The sequence below is a fragment of the Drosophila navojoa genome, chromosome 2 (assembly GCF_054131105.1).
Source record: "Drosophila navojoa isolate 15081-1374.11 chromosome 2, UAZ_NAV_1.0, whole genome shotgun sequence".
Taxonomy (NCBI): Eukaryota; Metazoa; Arthropoda; class Insecta; order Diptera; family Drosophilidae; genus Drosophila; species Drosophila navojoa.
In genome coordinates, this window is record NC_142890.1 from 5518951 (window position 1) to 5537477 (window position 18527).

Sequence of the window (18527 nt, forward strand, 5' to 3'; positions counted from 1 at the left end):
TGCCAGCATCTAATCTGAATAATTTTGTGAATAATTAAAAATAAACAATAGCAACTGAAATGCAAACCAAACAGCTGAGCTTTAATCGTCTCTTCTTAAATATATCGGCAACCACAATAGTTGCAGCGTTGCCATATGATGAGCCAAAACAGCTGATTGCCGCAAAAGACGCGAGCGATGGTAAGAAAATAAGTAAACAACTCGTTTGATTTGGAAAATGATTTGAAAAATGTCGGCACGTTGTCGTACCTGTGGCAAGATTATTTACTGTGTGAACGCGAAGAATTTATTTCAACAGACCGACAATATTATGCTTCATCAGATTGCAGCATTAACTGGAATTTTTGTAAGCATTAAATTTGAATCAATACCAAGTGAAAAGTTAATATGTTTTTTTTTTTTTTTTTATCAATATTTGTAATAGTTAACCGAAAATATGGAGTTTCCGACACATATCTGTGGACCCTGCGAAGTGGCTTTACGAGAAGCGATCGTCTTTCGAGAGCGCATTATAAGAACTCAAAAGGTGCTCTTGACCAACAGCAATAACATTGAGGAAGCGTATAGAAAAATCGACTCGGTGGAAAATCTAGAGCTTGAGGAAGATGCCGAAGATATTGAGCTGGAGACGACGCAGGAAGAACCAACAGAAAATGACACCTCCTTCGAAAATGATGACATACAACAGCAAAGTGAATTAAATGATGATGGACAGGCGGAAGAGTATGTGCAACAGAACGAGATTGATAAAGAATCAACTGTAGATTCTCCCGCTCCAGCACCCAGCATAGCACGCAAACCAGGCAAATCTCCATCCAAGCTCTATGCAACTGTGAACTTTGCAACGAATTCAAGGAATACACCACGCATCAACTGGAGCAAATTGTCGGAGGAAGAGATTGTCGCGCTCAAGCGTGAGCGGCGTAGGAGAGATTGTATATGCGAGCTGTGCGGCCGCCATTTCACTTGCCCCAGCAATTTCAAGGTGCATCTGCTGCGGCATACTGGCATAAAGAATTTCAGCTGCAAGCAATGTCCCTTGAAGTTCTATACCCCACACTTACTACGGCGCCACGAGCTGGCGCATCTTTGCGAAAAGCCCTACCCATGCCAGTACTGTGGCCAGACCTTTGCCGATCACAGCGGAAGGATTCAGCACGAGCGAAAGTAAGTGTAAATAATGTGCTCCGTCCCTGTGCTTATTTATTTAATTTTTGTAAATACAATTCACAGTCGACATACAAATTATCGTCCATACAAGTGCACCAAATGCGAAAAGGAATTCGCTGTTAGCAACAAGCTCAAGCGGCATATGCTCAGCCATTCCGGCGTACGCAGTTTTCCGTAAGTTAAAGCTACAAGACATCAGATGATGTTTTCCTGTTGAAGACTTTAGTCCTTTTTCCGGGCTGGTTTATTAATTTTTGATGTCACTCTAACTCTTTTAGGCTACATCTTGCTTTGAGCCAAAGAAGTTCACATATTCATTTAAACGTATTTTTCTTACAGCTGCGAGATATGCAAAGTATCCTTTCTTCGGCGGCCACATTTAACTGCTCATTATCGCTCCAAAGGACACGAACAGAATGCACAAAATTTCACTGACTTGGCTAATGCTGTGGACATCGATATCGAAAGTGTCTTACAGTGAAATCTCTGTCTACGTGAATTTAGTTTGTAAGCTCAGTTAAAGAATGACTAAGTTTAACTAGACTTAGTTGTAGTAGAATTTTTTAAAGAAATTCATTGTTCACATGTCCTTCTTACATATTTTTGGTTAACAAAGACGTTGTTTAAAGTTATTATTCATGAAGCTAATAATAACTAAGTAAATAATGTCACGTATGCTCTGAATCTGTTGAACTTTTCCTCATAATATACATAGTTTTCGAAGAGAAAACATTTATATTTTGATACGTATATATTTTTAAGTACAGTAATAAAAAAAATCTTTCAAAATGAACTCTATGCAGATTTTGGACATGCCTGACGACTGCCTGATCAGGATATTCGGGCACTTGGATTTGATAAATCAGTGCAAACTGGCAAATACCTGTGCTCGCTTTAGGCACATCTACGACTGTGCCTTTAGTAAGCGTTTCCGTTGCTTTGCGTGGAACGAACCCATGCATTCCTGGACCACGCCACAAGTGGAAAAATTCTTTAAGTTGAATGGCCCTAAGATGCGCATGTTGGCTGTCTCGGATGTGCAAGGGGCGGACAGAGTGCCACTGATTTGCAAGGCCCAGCAAATGATCAATGTGTGCTGCTATTTGAAAAATCTAAGATCCTTGATATTATCCATAGATTATAGGGTGACTTGCATTATCATTCAGATCTGTAAGCATATGCAGAAATTAGAGAATTTCGTGATCGACTGTGAGTCTCATCCCAATTATGAGTTTCTTGTTCTGTTGCCATGTATAAGAAGCTTGGATATTAATTATTATGTCGATCCCAATTGTAAGCTGCTCCAGAGATTCGCCCAGCTGCGTCCAGATGCTTTGCTCCATTTGCGCCTTGGAACGGAAGTTCCAATAGAACACCGGGAGTATATTGCCCAAATGCGGTCCCTTGAACTATTGAACGTATACAGACCCTGCTATCATTTTCTTAACTCTGTTATACTACAGTTGCCCAATTTACGTGTCCTTAGCATTTCGTCTGGCCATCATTTGCGATGGACTGATTTTAAGCATTTGGTTATTCAGCTTAAGTTCCTTTCTACTATGTATATTATTCAGTGCAATCAAGTAGGCGACGAGTTTATATTGTTCGTTGTTCAGTATTTGAAGGAGGAAATTAGACAATCAATTAGTTGCCGCAACTTGCCTTTCTACGCGGCACTATATGAAACTAGCGTAACGGAGGGCATGAGGGAGGTAACGTAAATGACACCGAATTTTAGTTAGTGATTCATAATTGATTTTTGCAGAATGAACTCATCAAATCATCTGATTCCATAATTAAAGTTGTTTCGGTAAGTACTCCTTACTAATTCATTCTTATTATTTTGACTAAATTTTCAATTTTTTGGTCCTTAGCAATCACATAGAAGTGTGTTTTGAAAGTGTTGGCGCCTTAGCGGTACACAAAGCATTCATCATTTGGAAAGGAAATTCGAGCAAAACAACAAACAATTCGCCCTGCCAATTGGAATCAAATTAATAACAGATTCTGATTAACACGGAACATGTTGAATATAATCATATATTTAATTTTTTGTTACTGGCCGATTAAAATACAAACACATACATTTATTTGTTTACATTCCAATTGGTATTAAAGGGAATTTGAATGACTTGGCAGCACTGGCAAACATTATAAGCGGCTGCAAATTGGCAATGCCTGAGCGTGGTTAATACGACAATTACAATCTATCTGTAGTTTATTATTCAATAAAAAAGAGCAAAGATGTTGAATACGGTTTGATTAGTAATATCAATTTGCGATACAGTGGCAGTGATTTTGGCGAGCTTCCAAATGTTTACTTTTGAACATGAAGCGCCTTTCTGATAAGCGAGTGGAAATTTACTGGGAAATTTTAGCTGTGTGGCAGCGCTACTACTGATCAGCTGTCCTATTCGGTAAAATGTCTGAGCGTGGTCGTGGTCGTCGTTGGTGCATTTAATACCTTTTTCTAACTTAATTTTGTACAACTATTACGCTTATATAAATGTCTATAATTATTAAAATAAATATAGTGAGCCAGGTTAAGCAACTTTTGCCTTGGTTTTTGTTCAGCACAGAATCCATTGCGAAAGCAGCTTCTAGATCGAAGCCGGCTACCAAAATTTGCAACAACAAATACAACTACAATTACTGAAAAAAACAATGAAAAGAAAAATGAAAACGTGTTATGCTGATGCATGCTCTATTTATGATGTGAAGTGCGTTTGAAATTCGAGCTGAGAGGAGACGAGCCCTCGACGACAAAGCGAACGATTGAGTTTTCTAGCTTAACCAATGTGGCACCTCCAATGAAAAATCAATTCGAAATCGTTGGATGTTCTCGATATTGGTTATTGGCCAGAAGAGCTCAAACACAGCTATAAGAAACGAAACAATCAAATACATGATATAAGCTCTGAAGTTAAATAGCATAGATTTTAAGCACATACAATAAATCAGATGGCAGACACTAAATTGAAGCAAGCCGAAGATACCGGCCTAATGGGGCCGCAACCCTCATGCAAGCGTCCACGCCTGGACGAGGAGGAGCAAGCACTGAAGGTGGCGGGCTTCTCGCTCAGCGCAATTGAGGAGATGCGTCAGACCCGTGATGCGGAGCTGCTCTCGGAACCAATTGATCAACAGCTTAGACAGTTTCAGGTTCTGGACGAGGTGGGCACTGCCAGTGATGATGATGATTCAGGTGAGCGATAAGAATAAACGAAGAGATTTACTGCATGTAGAGGATGCTTATATTTGCCGACTATCCAGGGCACATGGTGTTTAGTCATAAAATTGAAAGAAGCAGCTTCTACATGTCTTATCTGTTGATCTTACCAGCGCTTATCATTGTGTAAATAATATGCCATTGAGGCTGATAAAGCACTTGTACAGTGTAAATCTATCATAAAGAACAGAGGCTTCACCCTAAGCACTCTAATTCCAAACTGTTCGCTCGATCATGAATTCACTGTAGTTGCCAGCAAGATTCGCTTTATGAATGTTTATCGAGCGAGCACATTTGCTTAAAACATTCCGAAGTCTCTAGCAACTGCAGCTCCATGTGAAACTAGTCTAAACTCGTTGCTTGAAAAGATGCGCATGATACCCATTTTGCGTCTGGAACATCATGAAAGACTAAAGTTTGGATCAGGTTTCATTTTATACACTTAAATTGATCGAAATAAAAATAAATAATAATAATTTACATTCCGCAGACGATAACTGCGACAAGCAGCGCGGCGACGATGATGATGGTGAGGGTGACGAATATGATTCCTCGGATTTCAACGACGAGGAAATTGAGAATCTTTTGGATGAAAAGCTGCCAGACGATCTGCGTGAGTCGAAGCGTCCAAAGTACGAGCAGCGCTTTAAGACTGTGCTGGAAGGTAAGTGGTTAGATAATAAAAATAAATATCTAGATTAAGCTAATCCGCTTTAATTTTGTATATATTGTTTTAGAGAAGCGCCATAATCACTTTGAGGTGCTGCCCGAGGGCTGGGTACAGGTGACACATAATAGCGGCATGCCCCTGTTTCTTCACCGCAAGACGCGTGTCTGCTCAGCGTCGCGGCCATATTTTCTGGGCACGGGCAGTGCACGCAAGCATGCCGTGCCGCTGGGTGCCATACCGTGTTTGAACTATCAACGTGCACTGGACGAGGAAGCGGAGGCGAAGCGGGCAGCTAGCGCAGACAACACGGCACAGCCTTCTGCAGAGAACAGTAACGAATCGCCCACTGGCGTTTGTCCAGTGGCGCATGGCAACGCAGGCACCGAGCAGACTATGGAAGTGGATGACAAGGAGAAAAAAGACGAGACTGTTGCGGAGCCAAAAACTGATCAAGCAGCCAATGCATCTGCAGCTCTCCAGGCGCTTATACCGGCTGCTAAAATCGTTACCGTCAATGAAAACACACAGAAAGAGTCGGTGACACCGGAGGAGCTGAACAAATACTGCCAGAAACTCTTCCGATTCAAGGAGATACGCGTGCTGCGCTTTCGCAGTTGGAATGCACGGCGCAAGTTCACGAAGAATCGGAAGCATATTAAGAATATACAACGACCAACGCTACCCGATGGCACCAAGCTCATCAAGTTCCCCATTTTGGCGGCCAGCGGCCCGGAGGGCAGTACAAATACGCGTGGGCGCAAAGAGTGGATCATGAACCCCAATGGTAAAAGCTTTGTGTGCATACTGCATGAGTATGTACAGCATGCCCTAAAGACACAACCCACTTATGAATTCAAAGAGCTACAGAACGCAGCTACGCCTTATTCAGCAACCGTTTCTGTTAATAATCTCAAGTATGGAACCGGATATGGTACCAGTAAAAAGCAGGCCAAGTCGGAGGCAGCACGCGAAACACTGGAGATACTCATACCCGATGTTAAGGATAAAATCACGGGCAACAATAAGGATTCGAAGACTGGCACTGCCAAGAAACCCCAAAGTGATCTATCTGTAAGAGTTTGCAATGAAGAAAGAATATATATTCAACTAATAATTGGGTCTCTTCTCTCTCTCTCTCTCTCTCTCTCTCTCTCTCTCTCTCTCTCTCTATCTCTCTCTCTCTCTCTCTCTCTCTCTCTCTCTCTTCATTTATAGGTATTCGATGACATTCGTATTGAGGATCCACGAGTGACCGAGTTCTGCAATAAGACCACAGAGCCCTCACCCAACGCCATATTGTTGACGTGCTTGCAGCGTAACTACGGCAGCGATGTTCAGATCACCCAAGAAATCAATCGCACGGCAAATAACAAAAACGAATTCACCATGACCGTGGGCAAGCATACGGCGAAGGTTGTCTGCAAGAACAAACGCGAGGGCAAGCAATTGGCATCTCAGGCTATTCTGCAGGTAAAATCAAGGCCATTTACCTATATATGAGTATAAAATATATAAACGTGTGTTCAATTTCTATATTTTATAGATTTTACATCCACATATTCAGACGTGGGGCTCGCTTTTGCGTTTATATGGCAACAATTCGATCAAAACATTTAAGGAGAAAAAACTTGAGGAACAGGAGATTACTGTGCTACAGAGCAAAGCGGCTGTTAATCAACCCAACTATGCCATTCTTGATAAGCTTAAATCAGAGATGTTAAAACTTAGCGCCAAGCACGAGGGCGTTCAAACCAAAGGCACCTTTGTGCCGCCCAGTGATGTGGATTTGCCTTCATCATCCGGTTCCAATTTGAATAATGTTGAACTATAGTTAACATATATTAAGGCCAATGCATCAACATAATCATCATAATCGTCATTAGCTTATTCGATTATCTAACTTGCATGACAAACTTTTCTCAATGTGATCCATCATAATATGACAAATACAAAAGAAACTGAAATATGTTGATTTTAGCCGCAAGACGAACTAAGTATACTCTTTTATAGTTGCGACCCTAATTAATTCCACATAATATATAAATATATAATATGCCAAAAAGTGAATAAATAATAATTTTTAGTGCATCCCTCGTTCATTAATATACATCTACATAGAAGTTCGATACTAGATGATGTACTTAAATGCAATCTGATCCTTAGCAATTGTTACATATGATATGTCCCTGAGATTGCTTTAACATATACAACTTTAATTTAGACTAATTTAATCTTCAAATAAAAAAGTAATGTTATAATGAAATGTTTCATATTCGCTTAGAATTACAATCCCTTTGTAGAGTTAAACATATATAGACAAATATGACTTCACTTGAACTTTGAGAAAAATCCAATAAATTATATAAGAAAGCTAAGAATATATATATTTGAAAAGATGAAATATGTTAACGGCCGTATAAAGATGAGACAACGGTTTGCAGGTGGGTTGCCCTACAAATTCAAATCCATTTAAAAAATAACAAATTTGCCCTCTAAGTGTTTGTTAGTGTATATATGTGTGTGTGTCTGTTTGTATATTAATGTGTGCGTGAAATTATTTAAAAGACAATGCAGCCATAAATTATGCTACATTTTCATTTCATTCTAACGTTTCGTTTTTTATCGCATTCCTCGGACACACGCATACACAGACACGCACACACATGTAAGCACGAGCGCACACACAATTACGGCGAGCTGAGACACGCGGAAGCGAATTCGCCGCGCTGGGCAGCACTGTTCATGCGCAGCAAAAGAGCGCGCAGCATCAACGAAATCCGAAAGAAATTTACCGTTGCTCCTTATGCCATCCATCGCCAGTTTCTTCAGTATTTGTTCGTTGCGCGTCGAGTGCTCAACTTGGCAGCTGACCGTCCCAGTGTGCAGTGCCGTCGCCGATTTCCGTATTAATTAAATCACATTTAATTGAAAACAACACACATACACACAAAAAACACACACACGCACGCACGCACAGTGCATTGCATCAGGTGCCAAAGACAAAAATTGCGTCTTAACTGTCACCCAGCAGCCCATCCTAATCGCCGTCAAGTGTGCGAGTGAGACTTAAGTGTTGCCAGATTTTATGTGCAAAGCGGCATAATAGCCACCGTTACACGCGTTCGCTACAAATTTGCCAAAAAAAAAGTGGGTCTCCCTTAGGCAAAACGAAAGAAAAAAGTAAACGGGTATACATTTCGTTGCGGCTGCCGCTGCCCGCAGCCTATATTGTGTTGTTCCATGTATCATTGTGCACACATACACGTACACATACACACATTCATGCATATGTATATAGAATAGTTTTGTGTTTATCGTAGAAAAGTCGCGCTGTTCGGTCAGCACTATTCCAAAAACAAAAACCTGTAAATTATGTAAAGACGCATTTTTGGAATATCAGTCAACTCAAAACGTCCGCATCCAAATCAGCAACGACTACAACAACACTAGCAACACAGCGCTCTACAACAACAAGGACAACAACGTGAAAGGTAAGCGAAGCGCATCAGGCGCCAAGTGTCAGTCAAATGTTGGAAAATTCAATAATCCGCCAGAGGGCGCCAATACAATTCCCTCACCCGTTGCACGCCTCCAACACAAACTCACACACTCACACTCGTACATACACACACACCCTTTGCAGCCAATAGCATATCAAATGTATTCGCTTTGCATTCGTTGTCGTCTGTTGCGTCGGCCAAAAACTAGGTTGACTTTGGTTTTCGCCTTGTTGCCAATTCGCGCATTTTCTGTTTTCTGGTTTCGATTTCACTTTCCAGTTAATTTAATCTAAATGCAAGTTCAACAATATGCCATGTTGACACAGTTTGCGGCTATTCTCTTAGCTAATTATTTGTGTATTTCATTAACCAATCGATGGTCCGAAACGTAATGATCGAGCTTACTGAACTAGACAAATAACCGAATATATTATAATAAATACTTAAGTTAATTAAAAAGAGAAAGTATAATATAACTTCCTATTGATGTGAGGAAGAATCCTCTGACGCTTCTCGCGCTCAAACCTTTTCCCCTAAGCCTAATTAGCTTTTATTGTACTTTAGTCGTTGCTTGGGGGATTTCTAACTTGAACTATAATCAAGTCGCATATCTATCAACGCATATCTGTGACAATTTCACGTTTCTGACAGCTCACGAGTGCAAATCAAAGTTATCATTAAAGAACCTGATAAGATTCGTAAATTAAAAGTAGTTTTATAAATAGAAATCTATACTTAACTATATAATCCATAAAGTGTCTAGGCCTGTAGAAATTCGCAGAGATTTATGTATTATGGGGTCTATCAGAGTCCAATTGTGGATTCAGTTCTAGTTTGTTGGTTGTTGTTGATGATGGTTCGTTTCGGGAGCTAGTTCTCCTTTTGGCCATAAGCATGCTCTCTAGCACGCCGAAAGGTGCCTCCATAATAATATAGACAACGTAGGACAAAAGTAAAACAAAGCCAAAGCCGCTCCAGAAAAGTAACATCTAAAAAACCAAAGTAGATCAAAGAGAATTCTTTGAAAGTAAAACTCAACTTACCACATCGTAGTTGGAGAAAAATGTGCCGGTTCGCATGCGTCGACCATTGGTTTGCTGTATGAATATGTGAAATATGTAGGCAGAGTATGAGATCCTTGACAACGGCTGCCACAGTGGGCAGGAGAGAAAACTATTGGCCAAGCCACCGTAGCCCCTCATGCAGGCAAAGACCACCCAGCACAAGCTGAGGGGCCAGGCGATGCGAGCTAGCGTGTAGTAAAATGCCTCTTCCAGCATACTCAATGGCGGATTAAGCCAATCGGCAAATGGATATAGCACAAAGATGCATGTGAAGATCAAACCCAAACTGACGATCCAACCCAGCCAGATCTCAATGCGATTCAGCTGAAAGTTCCTGCTGCGATTCACATGCAGGAAGTAGCCAAAGAGTACGCCGATCAGCCAAGGAGCTGCGTGCACATGGGTGGCATAGTAGAGTTTGCGTTGAGCTTCGTCCGGAGTGACGCCAATTCTGTGAAGTTAACATTTGCTATAAGGGAACTCTATGTGTAGTTCAAATGGTACTCACTCTATATGAATGGGATATTGCTTGACCATCATTGTGCTAAAGAGGCATGCGGAGAGCAGAAGCATTAGCACAAAGATTCCAGCTGCAGCTTTCTTGCCCCACTTGTACAAGGAAAGCAGAAATATGGGAGAGAGTATATACAGCTGCATATCCACGCCCAAATACCAGCTATGATTGATGCACTGCCAATGGAGATTAGATAAAAAAGATGTGTATGGAAGTGTTTAGTGCACTTACTAGGTCTGGCGTCGCATAGTTTTGTAGAAAGAGCAAAGTCCAGAACCAGGTGCTTTTACAATGATTATAGTCATCGAACTTAATGCTATCAAATAGAGGACCATCACCCATAAATGGCAATAGAGTCATGTAGACGAGTATGGCTAGAGCCACTACTGGAGTGAGGCGCAAATAGCGATGGAGATACATCATAGGAATATTCAGTTTACCCTTTGATCTAAAATACAAAATGTTATTGGTAATTGATGAATAGCTCTTGCCGGTGCACTTCAAACTCACTTTTCAAGAGAACGCATCGAAATCACGACCAGCAGGAGGCCACTAAGGAACAAGAATGTATCCACAGAGAAGCCAGCATGCAGCACAAAGCTTGTGAAGGGCTTCCCGAACCACTAATCAACAATAAAAGGGCAAAAGCAGAAGGTTTGGGATGGGCTCAGTTATATTCGCTTTAAAGCAAATCAATAATCTCTTACCCATTTCAATTGATATTGGTTGATATTTGGCGCCATCAAGGCGAACAAGTATTGGTGGCCAAAGAGCACCCAGATGAGCGACATGCACCGCATGCCATTGAGACAATCGATAACATTTGGATTCGACCTGGGCTGGACGAGGCGGAATAGCACACGGGAGTTGGCGCGTGCTGAGAAGATCTTAATCAAGGCGGGCAGTTGGTCTGCAAGAGATTAAGTGGATTAGACATAAATATACGTGTTCTTGTCGAGATTGCAGCTCTAGCTTATACTCAAACCGAATATTGATTTATGCTGCTCTAGCATGTTGTGTCTATAATTCCCTCTGTATTTTTACTGAAAGTATTTGAAACCTATACTAGGAAATATCCTGTACAATTAAGATTAGATTAGATTTTTTTTGCTCTCTCTCTCTCTTCCTCTCCTTCTTTGTATTTTTATATACATATATAATTATAGGGATTTTTTTTACTATTGTATGAATCCCTTATTCAGTCTCATATGAGTACTCTTTCTAATACAATTATATGTAGGGTATATATAAAATATCTAGGTAATTCTTTGCTATACTTACTTTGATCTTCACAGAAGAAATAATCGTAGGCCGTTGTCAAAACAACGGCAGCGAGCAGTAATGAGACGATAACACTTTTTCAAATAAAAAAACGTATTTAGAATAGAACTTTAAACTATTAAGTTGACATACTCACATAGTAAATATAGTAAGACCATCGTATTCTATGCGCTCTTTGGTTCTGCAGGAGTCTTCACTTACCAGGGCTTTTGTGGTTTTTATATTTAATAGTTTCTCCAGCAGGGGCTGTAGAAACTTATCCATGTGCGTTGCGTTGCAGGAGGCGGGAAAGCAAACGGCTGTCCTTAGTATAATGCCTCTGACGAAAGGCACGCCAGCAAAGCAATATTTGCCCTTTATAGCGTGGTTATCACTAATAGCCTTGTTAATCCCAATGCACTCATCATAGTTGCCCAAATCTATTTTGTTGCCATACAGCACACCCTTGGGGAATGTGCCCCATGCGTCGAACACTACAAAACGAGAAAAGTCAATTTAAATACATGCTTTTAATTTCAGGTCTCTGTACCTACTCTTTAAGGCCCAAATTTTTTTCAATCTAAACGCACTCAGCAGCTGTGTCATATCAGCCAAGCATTGTGAATCCTGCTGACTGCTGCTAGGTAAATCCAGGTCTTTTTCAGTTATATTCCTAAAGTGCTGTGAGAACTCCATCGCAAGTGGACGTAATTCCATAAATTGATAGCCCTCCAGGGAATCGATTTCATCGAACTCCAGCTGCAAGGAACTGGCCAAAGCCAGCCAAGTAACCAACAGCATTGCCATTATTTCGACCATGTTAATGGTCGAATTGATTTCTGAGTATTGGGCCGCTTTGCAGGTCGACAAGCATTATATATGCGCACAAATCCTAATGCCATTTTGATAACAGTTCAGCTTCGTGGAAAATAAGCCTCCAACTAAACTGTGGCTGATAAATTTCGAGTACTTTGGTAACTGGCTTATCAGCGCGTGCAGCTCGCTTCATACATTTCAAAGTGTCATTACGATAACCTGTATTAGAAGTGCGGGGAAGGGTCTAACGATGATATATATAAATATGTCATGATATTTGTTAAAAATAGATTTTCAGTTCTTTCTTCATAATTTTAGTCATATGTTTATAATGATAAATACATATTTATTTATCAAAAACTTATCTTGGATCGATTTATATCGCTTATCAAAAAGAAGCTGAAGAGAAGAAGATCTTAAAAATATTTAAAATTTTTTAGAATTTCTTAAATCTTATATACATATATGCCCAATTTTTACTCAATCTGAAAATTAACTCACTATATGTACACCTTATTTTCTTAGTTAATTTAATGTTACTCCGAGTTTGAGTTCAGTGTACATAATTTCCTAGTCCTCAATTCGCATTCACTCATTTTCATATCAATTAGTATTTAATCAGGGAATGCAGTTAATCTAATCTAGAGAGCCTACTCAACATTGAGATTGTTGGCATTACTAATCACTGCATTTGACACTATATAAGTAGTATAGAATATAGCGTCTGGATAGATCAAACGCTTAAGTGAGCTGACTCACTGGGAAAGTCGTACGAGTCATTAAGCAAATAAATACCAAGTAGTACGTATTGAAAGATAGCTTTAATCGATTACCTATTTAGAATAGTATTTAGAATAGTATTTATATATGTTAAAACTACATTAGGAAGCCCTCTTATTTATAACAATCTTTTTTATGGGAGAGCCTGAAGCTCTTCTATGTCTTAAAAGCCTCAAAGATTGCATATGTAGTGCTTAAGCTAGGATTATATGAGATTTCCATAATCTTAAGCATGGTCGTGCGTAGTATTCGTGTCCAGAGATGCAAAGGTGACTTCAAGACAATATTAAATAAAATACATAAATATTTGATCAGGTTTGAGGTAATCCTATCTAAGTTCAGCATAAAAACGGATAAGCTGAAGTTAAAACAGAACAATAGAACATTTCTTTGAATAACTTTTTTAATAGCACCCAGGCAGACACCAGTCTTGACTGACTAACAAAACTTATTACTAAGAGAATCAGTTTCTAGTCAAATGAAAGAACATATATCATTATTAATTCTATTTGCATTAAAATAATAGCAGACTCAAGCAGAGTGCCTTAAGTCTGTCCTAAGCTAATTGTTGCCTTTTTCACTTCTGATGCTACTTTGGAGGCTGCAGCTGTTGACTTAACTTGTGCATTAACTGGGCTTTCAGGCTTTGGGCTTGCCTGCCTGTTGTGCATAAGCATAATCTCTAGCACGACAAATGGTGGCTCTATGATGATGTACATAGGACAATAGAGTTAGGCTAAAGCCAGCCGAAAAGTAAAGCAACTGAAAATGGGGAAAAATAAAGATCTAAATATAGACAAAATATAGATAAATACAAAAAATTGTATTATCGATATATCTTACCATATTGTATGTAGTCTGCAATAATAATATTAGGGAAAAGTATTAATAAAAGGATTTTCAATTAAATTGTACATTTGGTTAAACTTATCGAAAGGTTTTCAATCGGTAGTTTTGAAAGGTATTTTCCTTAATTACTTCTGCTTTGATATTAACTCTCAATAACTTCTGTAGCAATTATTTCAGAAACTTGTTCATATAAGTGGTCCAACAGAAGGCGAAAAGGCCTCTTAGCTGAACTAGTGAATAAAGGTATCTTCACACGGCAGCATTTGCCTTGGATATAATAGTTATACGATATTGCCTTATTAATGCCAATGCACTCATTGTAATTGCCCAAGTCCGCAAAGTTGCCAATAAGTATGCCCTTGGGTAAATTGTTCCATTCATGCAGTGCTATGTAGTATCATTAGAACTCAATTGAAGCTCTCCATCTCTGAATTGCTTTTTAGCAGAGGCTAGTTAAGGAGAGGCGTGGCCAATTTCGCTTGACTCTGTTATTTTTCGAGAATGCTGCGAGAATTCCTGGAAAAGCGAATTTATTTCCATAATTCGTTGATCCCTAATGAGAAGTACATGAACAGATTCCAGATGTAAACAGCAGATTGTTTTTGGCATGCGAAATGCGTTGCGATTTTTTCTTTGACAAAGTTTTAACAGTTGAAATCGTTTTTATATACAATAGACACGGGCCAAAATGAAACGATATGCTTAATCTAAGACACCGCGACCCATCGAGCTGATACCATATTGAAGATATGAGTAGACTGTCAGCTATATTCCCAAAGTATATGCATTGCAATTATTTATAGTCATTTGCTTAGATATTTTTTCTGATTGAAATATTTCAAATCGGAACTAGTTTAATTCAAATAATTTGTTAATCACTTTAATTTATATGTAATTTAATTTTAATTTTATAAGTAATTTAGCAGAAACCGACATGCTGTCTGCCAATTGTCTATCGTGAACTTTTTATATTCCCAATGATGTAAATTTAGTATTTCCAAGGAAATTCTCAAGTGTTTCTGTTTATAGCTTCGATTGCATATCTGATTTCGCTTATTGAGCTATTTATAGGAAGAATGTCTATTTGCAGCAAATTTGTTCTAATGAATTCTATTACATACCCTAATAAATTTATATAAGATGAGTATAGTGTTTGATGATACATAATTAGTTTCAATCAGATGCGTAATTCCTATCAAGAAGCTGAATAAATTACACTCCTTAAAAATATTGAATACACATACATATGCAAAGAGCTAATTAGATAAATTGATCTATATATATTGTAATGAGGTTTGGCTTTGTATACCTCATTAATTCTCTCTCTCTAAATGTGAATGACAACAAAGGAAACAAACTTGATAACTTTATACAGGTGTAATATGATAACTATCTATTTTTACTTACATTAGAAATTTCGTTGGCATTGCCTAAAATAATTAATAGTACTTGTAAGTACTATTAAGTCGCTCAATACCTTCAAACACTTTTGTTTCTGGGAACCGTCGCTAGACCTTAAATAAAATAAATACAGAGAAAACAATACAAGAACAAACCCCCCACCCCAAACTGCAAGCTCAAACCCAATTTGAAAACCAAAATCAAAACCAAAACCAAAACCAATATCAAAAAATGCTTTCAATAGAATTTGTGCAAATGTAAATAGAAGCGAGAGTCTGCAGAGCAGAAGACAAATTTAAAATAGGCTTTGCATATCCCTCGTTGACTAAGCCGATGAGCAAAGGCGCTCCTTCGATTGGCTCTGGCTCCGGTCTCAAGCGTAATATTATCACAGGCCGCGAAAATCAATAAACATTAATCTTGACGTGATTTCGCCTTTATCCAGCGCCATTTGCGTATTTGCCCGCCGCCGCTGCCGCTTCTCCTGCTCCTGCTCCTGCTCGTGCTCGTGCTCGTGCCACAGCTCCTGCTGTTGCCAGTTCGATGAAAGATTGAAGTTTAATGGAAGCTGGCGGAGCACAGCTCAGTTGCCGCCTTGTCAATTATCAGTGTCAAGCGAGTCCGCTGTCGCGTTGCCATTGGATACCAAAATCTCGAGTAATTTCGCCAGTTGAAAGATGAGCCATAACTAATCTGGCCCACAATTATCAAACTGCTGCGTGCTGTATGCAAAGGATTTCTCCGAGCTCTGTTGACTTTCTGGAAGGCTGAGATCAATTTGTACAAGGTCGCAAAGTGCTAGCCAACTCAGCAACTGGCTTAAGAGCTGAGCTCAACTTTTGAAAAACGAAATTGTTTAAGTTTTGTTTGGAATTGGGAAAACAATTATGGAACTTGAGCTCTTTAGCTCTTCTAAACTTCAAGTGACGAACTAAGCAAGCAGCTCTGATTAGCTGAACATCAAAATTCAATATTAAATTTCTAGCTCGGCTGCCTATCGCCGAACTTTCCCCGATATACCCCAACCATTTTAATTCAAACTATTTACTTTGCTTTAAGTACTCAACTATAACGCGCTTTGATGATGGCAATTCATTAGGGCATTCATGAAATGTTGTTCATCATTAGCATTTCATATAAACACATCGGTTAAGTGTCTTGGGCTAATACACCGCAGATGCTTGAGGTAATTGGAGATGTCTCCCATGTGGAGCAGACGGCGCTGCTAGGCGCTTTGTTGTGTCACCTTCAACAATTTCATAATTAAACTTTAGCACAAAGGAGGTGGATATTTACCTTAAAGAATTCTAATTAAATCATTGAACAACTTTTCGCAGGACTTTCTGCTGATTCATGTGTCCTGGCAGCTGCTACTTTTCCAGGCTGTGCCAAACTTTTCTGCCTCGAGCGAACAGAGCCTAAGGAATTTCGCTTGATTTGTATACCCTGTAAAATGTGAGCAAGGATAAACCACAAATATAGACGACTCACATGTGGATGATATTGATGGGTGAATTATCATAAGTTCTGGGATTTGTCTGCAACAATCTACAGGTTTTGGTTTAGGATCGGCTCGAACTGTTATTCCTGGGTTTGGTTTAAATCTCGATTATATATGAATCTATATTCCAGGTAACTTTTCGAATTACACCTCTTGGCCTTTAGGGTAACTGCGAGTTAAGCAATCGAATTCAACTTTATCTTTTTTGTTTCTATTGCCTTTTCTTAATATTTTTCTCATTCAGAGACAGAGAGAGAGAGAGAGAGAGAGAGAGAGTGTGTGTGTGGGTGAGAGTTGCTTTTGCGTCGACTAATTTGTGGTGTTTGCTTTGGACTTTCGGCTTTCGCCGACGCTCTTTTGGCTTATGCAAAGCCCTACATGTGCCGTAGCTCGAGCCTGAGCCGCTGGGCGGTCGCCAGTGCGTCGGACTTTGGCCTGGAACGGATTGTGGTGCCTACAGTGAGCCACTAGGCGTATCAGTATTTCACGTCGCCACACACACACACACACTCAAAGACACACACACGCACACACACATACAGATACCATGCAAGATTCATAGACTCATAAATCTTTAAGTATTGAATACCATTTTTGCATATACTACATAAGTAAGAACTCACGCCGAAAACTTTATCCGGTCGAGCCTCCATTGCTCTACGCCTCCGCCTACGCCTCCAGCGCTCCCTTCACATATCAGCTCTCTGCTTGAGGTGAAAGCAAACAACATGGCGCCGGAATACCAACGCAACGGCGATGGCGACGACGATGGCAGCGGCAGAGGCAGCGGCAGGGCCAGGGGCAGGGGTAGCCTATGTACACTCGGTCAAGCACATTGGTTGCCAATTTAGCGTAGGGTCGCCGTCGAGTAGGGTTGTCGCTCGTTTGCTGGCCGGCCAGCACAAGCCCGAAGCTGCCCAAAAATCCACCAAAATAATGTTGTAACTATACGCACACACACACACATGGTCGAGGCCCGCATATGCACACACACACGCACTCACACGCACACACTCGCCGGCGCAGTCATTGAAGCATTCGAATTCGAGGGCCATACTCGTATTCATGAAATGGAATAACTAATGACTTTATGCTAGAAGCGTGTTTTGTTAATTGCATTTGCTAAAAACGAGCCACAGCTGTAATCGTGGCGGGTTGAGTCCGAGTCGGTTGCTAGCTATATACATATACATACATATGCATATATACATACATATACACATATACACATCTCTCTGTATAAATCGAGCTCTGGGCAACTTCGTGGCGCGCTTTGGTCTTGGTGTGGCATCGTGAGTTCAACTTGTTATGGTTATGGAGCATTAAATGCGAAAAAAATTTCAATAGACGTTGCTGCGGCCACCAAACTTAACGAAATGAAAGGAAGCCAAGCGGCAAAGCCCATAGATACAGCCACCACAACCGCATTTAGAGCCACAACAACAACAACAACAAGTCGAAGACCGCGGCTAATGAAACCGCAGTCGAATCGGGAATGGGGGCAACTGTGAGTGGGAATGGGGTAAGCCAGCTGGAGAATAAGATGAAGACAAAATCGCTTCTCAAGTAGCTGCCAACGTAGTAAGTGTTGCGCCGCGCTGCACAGTGGGCAAAGAAACATGAATTTCGCATCGGTATATCACATTCGATATATCACTAATGAATTTATGTACTTATAATTCATTTTAGAATTTCTTCATAGCAATCGAATTTGGTTCATATATAGAAAGCAATATGGGACATCGATAATCGATAACTCTCATATTGGCAAAA

The 18527-nt window shown here is 39.9% G+C and overlaps 5 protein-coding genes across 10 annotated transcripts in view; 4 read left to right on the forward strand and 1 right to left on the reverse strand.

Moving 5' to 3' along the window:
* Positions 1–193: 193 nt before the first annotated feature.
* Positions 194–1817, forward strand: LOC108654232 (transcription factor Ouib). The gene is made up of 4 exons (XM_018105387.3): positions 194–346; positions 425–1167; positions 1234–1344; positions 1510–1817. The coding sequence occupies exons 1-4, from the start codon at positions 230–232 to the stop codon at positions 1649–1651; spliced, it is 1113 nt and encodes a 370-aa protein (XP_017960876.1). The 5' UTR covers positions 194–229; the 3' UTR covers positions 1652–1817.
* A 59-nt stretch (positions 1818–1876) lies between these two features.
* Positions 1877–3207, forward strand: LOC108654241 (uncharacterized). Its single transcript, XM_018105400.3, has 3 exons — positions 1877–2882; positions 2936–2980; positions 3045–3207. Exons 1-3 carry the CDS (start codon positions 1959–1961, stop codon positions 3066–3068), a joined length of 993 nt encoding a protein of 330 aa, XP_017960889.1. The 5' UTR covers positions 1877–1958; the 3' UTR covers positions 3069–3207.
* Positions 3208–3591: 384 nt separating this feature from the next.
* Positions 3592–7157, forward strand: pasha (microprocessor complex subunit partner of drosha). 2 transcript variants are annotated; one of them, XM_018105276.3, is made up of 5 exons: positions 3592–4375; positions 4890–5063; positions 5137–6140; positions 6285–6539; positions 6613–7157. In XM_018105276.3, exons 1-5 carry the CDS (start codon positions 4132–4134, stop codon positions 6898–6900), a joined length of 1965 nt encoding a protein of 654 aa, XP_017960765.1. In that variant the 5' UTR covers positions 3592–4131; the 3' UTR covers positions 6901–7157. The 2 variants fall into 2 exon arrangements, with proteins under 2 accessions (XP_017960765.1, XP_017960774.1); XM_018105285.3 differs by lacking the exon at positions 3592–4375 and adding an exon at positions 4623–4825.
* A 711-nt stretch (positions 7158–7868) lies between these two features.
* Positions 7869–18527, forward strand: part of kek6 (kekkon 6) — a 61679-nt gene continuing 51020 nt past the window's right edge. For 4 of the 5 annotated variants that reach the window (XM_089265741.1, XM_089265743.1, XM_089265742.1 and 1 more), the window contains exon 1: positions 7876–8560. The gene's annotated coding sequence lies outside the window, so the exon portion shown is untranslated. Of the gene's footprint in view, positions 8561–18527 lie in introns of all 5 variants that reach the window. The other variant, XM_089265744.1, reaches the window with a different exon arrangement.
* LOC108654161 (nose resistant to fluoxetine protein 6) lies at positions 8774–12461 on the reverse strand. Its single transcript, XM_018105263.3, has 9 exons — positions 11962–12461; positions 11565–11901; positions 11429–11502; positions 10855–11057; positions 10658–10770; positions 10379–10595; positions 10142–10323; positions 9613–10084; positions 8774–9558 (listed from the first exon to the last, which is right to left on the reverse strand). The coding sequence occupies exons 1-9, from the start codon at positions 12224–12226 to the stop codon at positions 9355–9357; spliced, it is 2067 nt and encodes a 688-aa protein (XP_017960752.1). The 5' UTR covers positions 12227–12461; the 3' UTR covers positions 8774–9354.

Coding starts and splice junctions, on each gene's coding strand:
- LOC108654232 (XM_018105387.3), top strand. CDS start 230: ATGTCGGCACGTTGTCGTACCTGTGGCAAGATTATTTACTGTGTGAAC. Junction 347..424: donor CAGCATTAACTGGAATTTTT/GTAAGCATTAAA, acceptor TATTTGTAATAG/TTAACCGAAAATATGGAGTT. Junction 1,168..1,233: donor AGGATTCAGCACGAGCGAAA/GTAAGTGTAAAT, acceptor TACAATTCACAG/TCGACATACAAATTATCGTC.
- LOC108654241 (XM_018105400.3), top strand. CDS start 1,959: ATGAACTCTATGCAGATTTTGGACATGCCTGACGACTGCCTGATCAGG. Junction 2,883..2,935: donor TAACGGAGGGCATGAGGGAG/GTAACGTAAATG, acceptor TGATTTTTGCAG/AATGAACTCATCAAATCATC. Junction 2,981..3,044: donor CCATAATTAAAGTTGTTTCG/GTAAGTACTCCT, acceptor TTTGGTCCTTAG/CAATCACATAGAAGTGTGTT.
- pasha (XM_018105276.3), top strand. CDS start 4,132: ATGGCAGACACTAAATTGAAGCAAGCCGAAGATACCGGCCTAATGGGG. Junction 4,376..4,889: donor CAGTGATGATGATGATTCAG/GTGAGCGATAAG, acceptor TACATTCCGCAG/ACGATAACTGCGACAAGCAG. Junction 5,064..5,136: donor CTTTAAGACTGTGCTGGAAG/GTAAGTGGTTAG, acceptor ATATTGTTTTAG/AGAAGCGCCATAATCACTTT.
- LOC108654161 (XM_018105263.3), bottom strand. CDS start 12,226: ATGGTCGAAATAATGGCAATGCTGTTGGTTACTTGGCTGGCTTTGGCC. Junction 11,902..11,961: donor AAAAATTTGGGCCTTAAAGA/GTAGGTACAGAG, acceptor CTCGTTTTGTAG/TGTTCGACGCATGGGGCACA. Junction 10,324..10,378: donor ACTATGCGACGCCAGACCTA/GTAAGTGCACTA, acceptor CTCCATTGGCAG/TGCATCAATCATAGCTGGTA.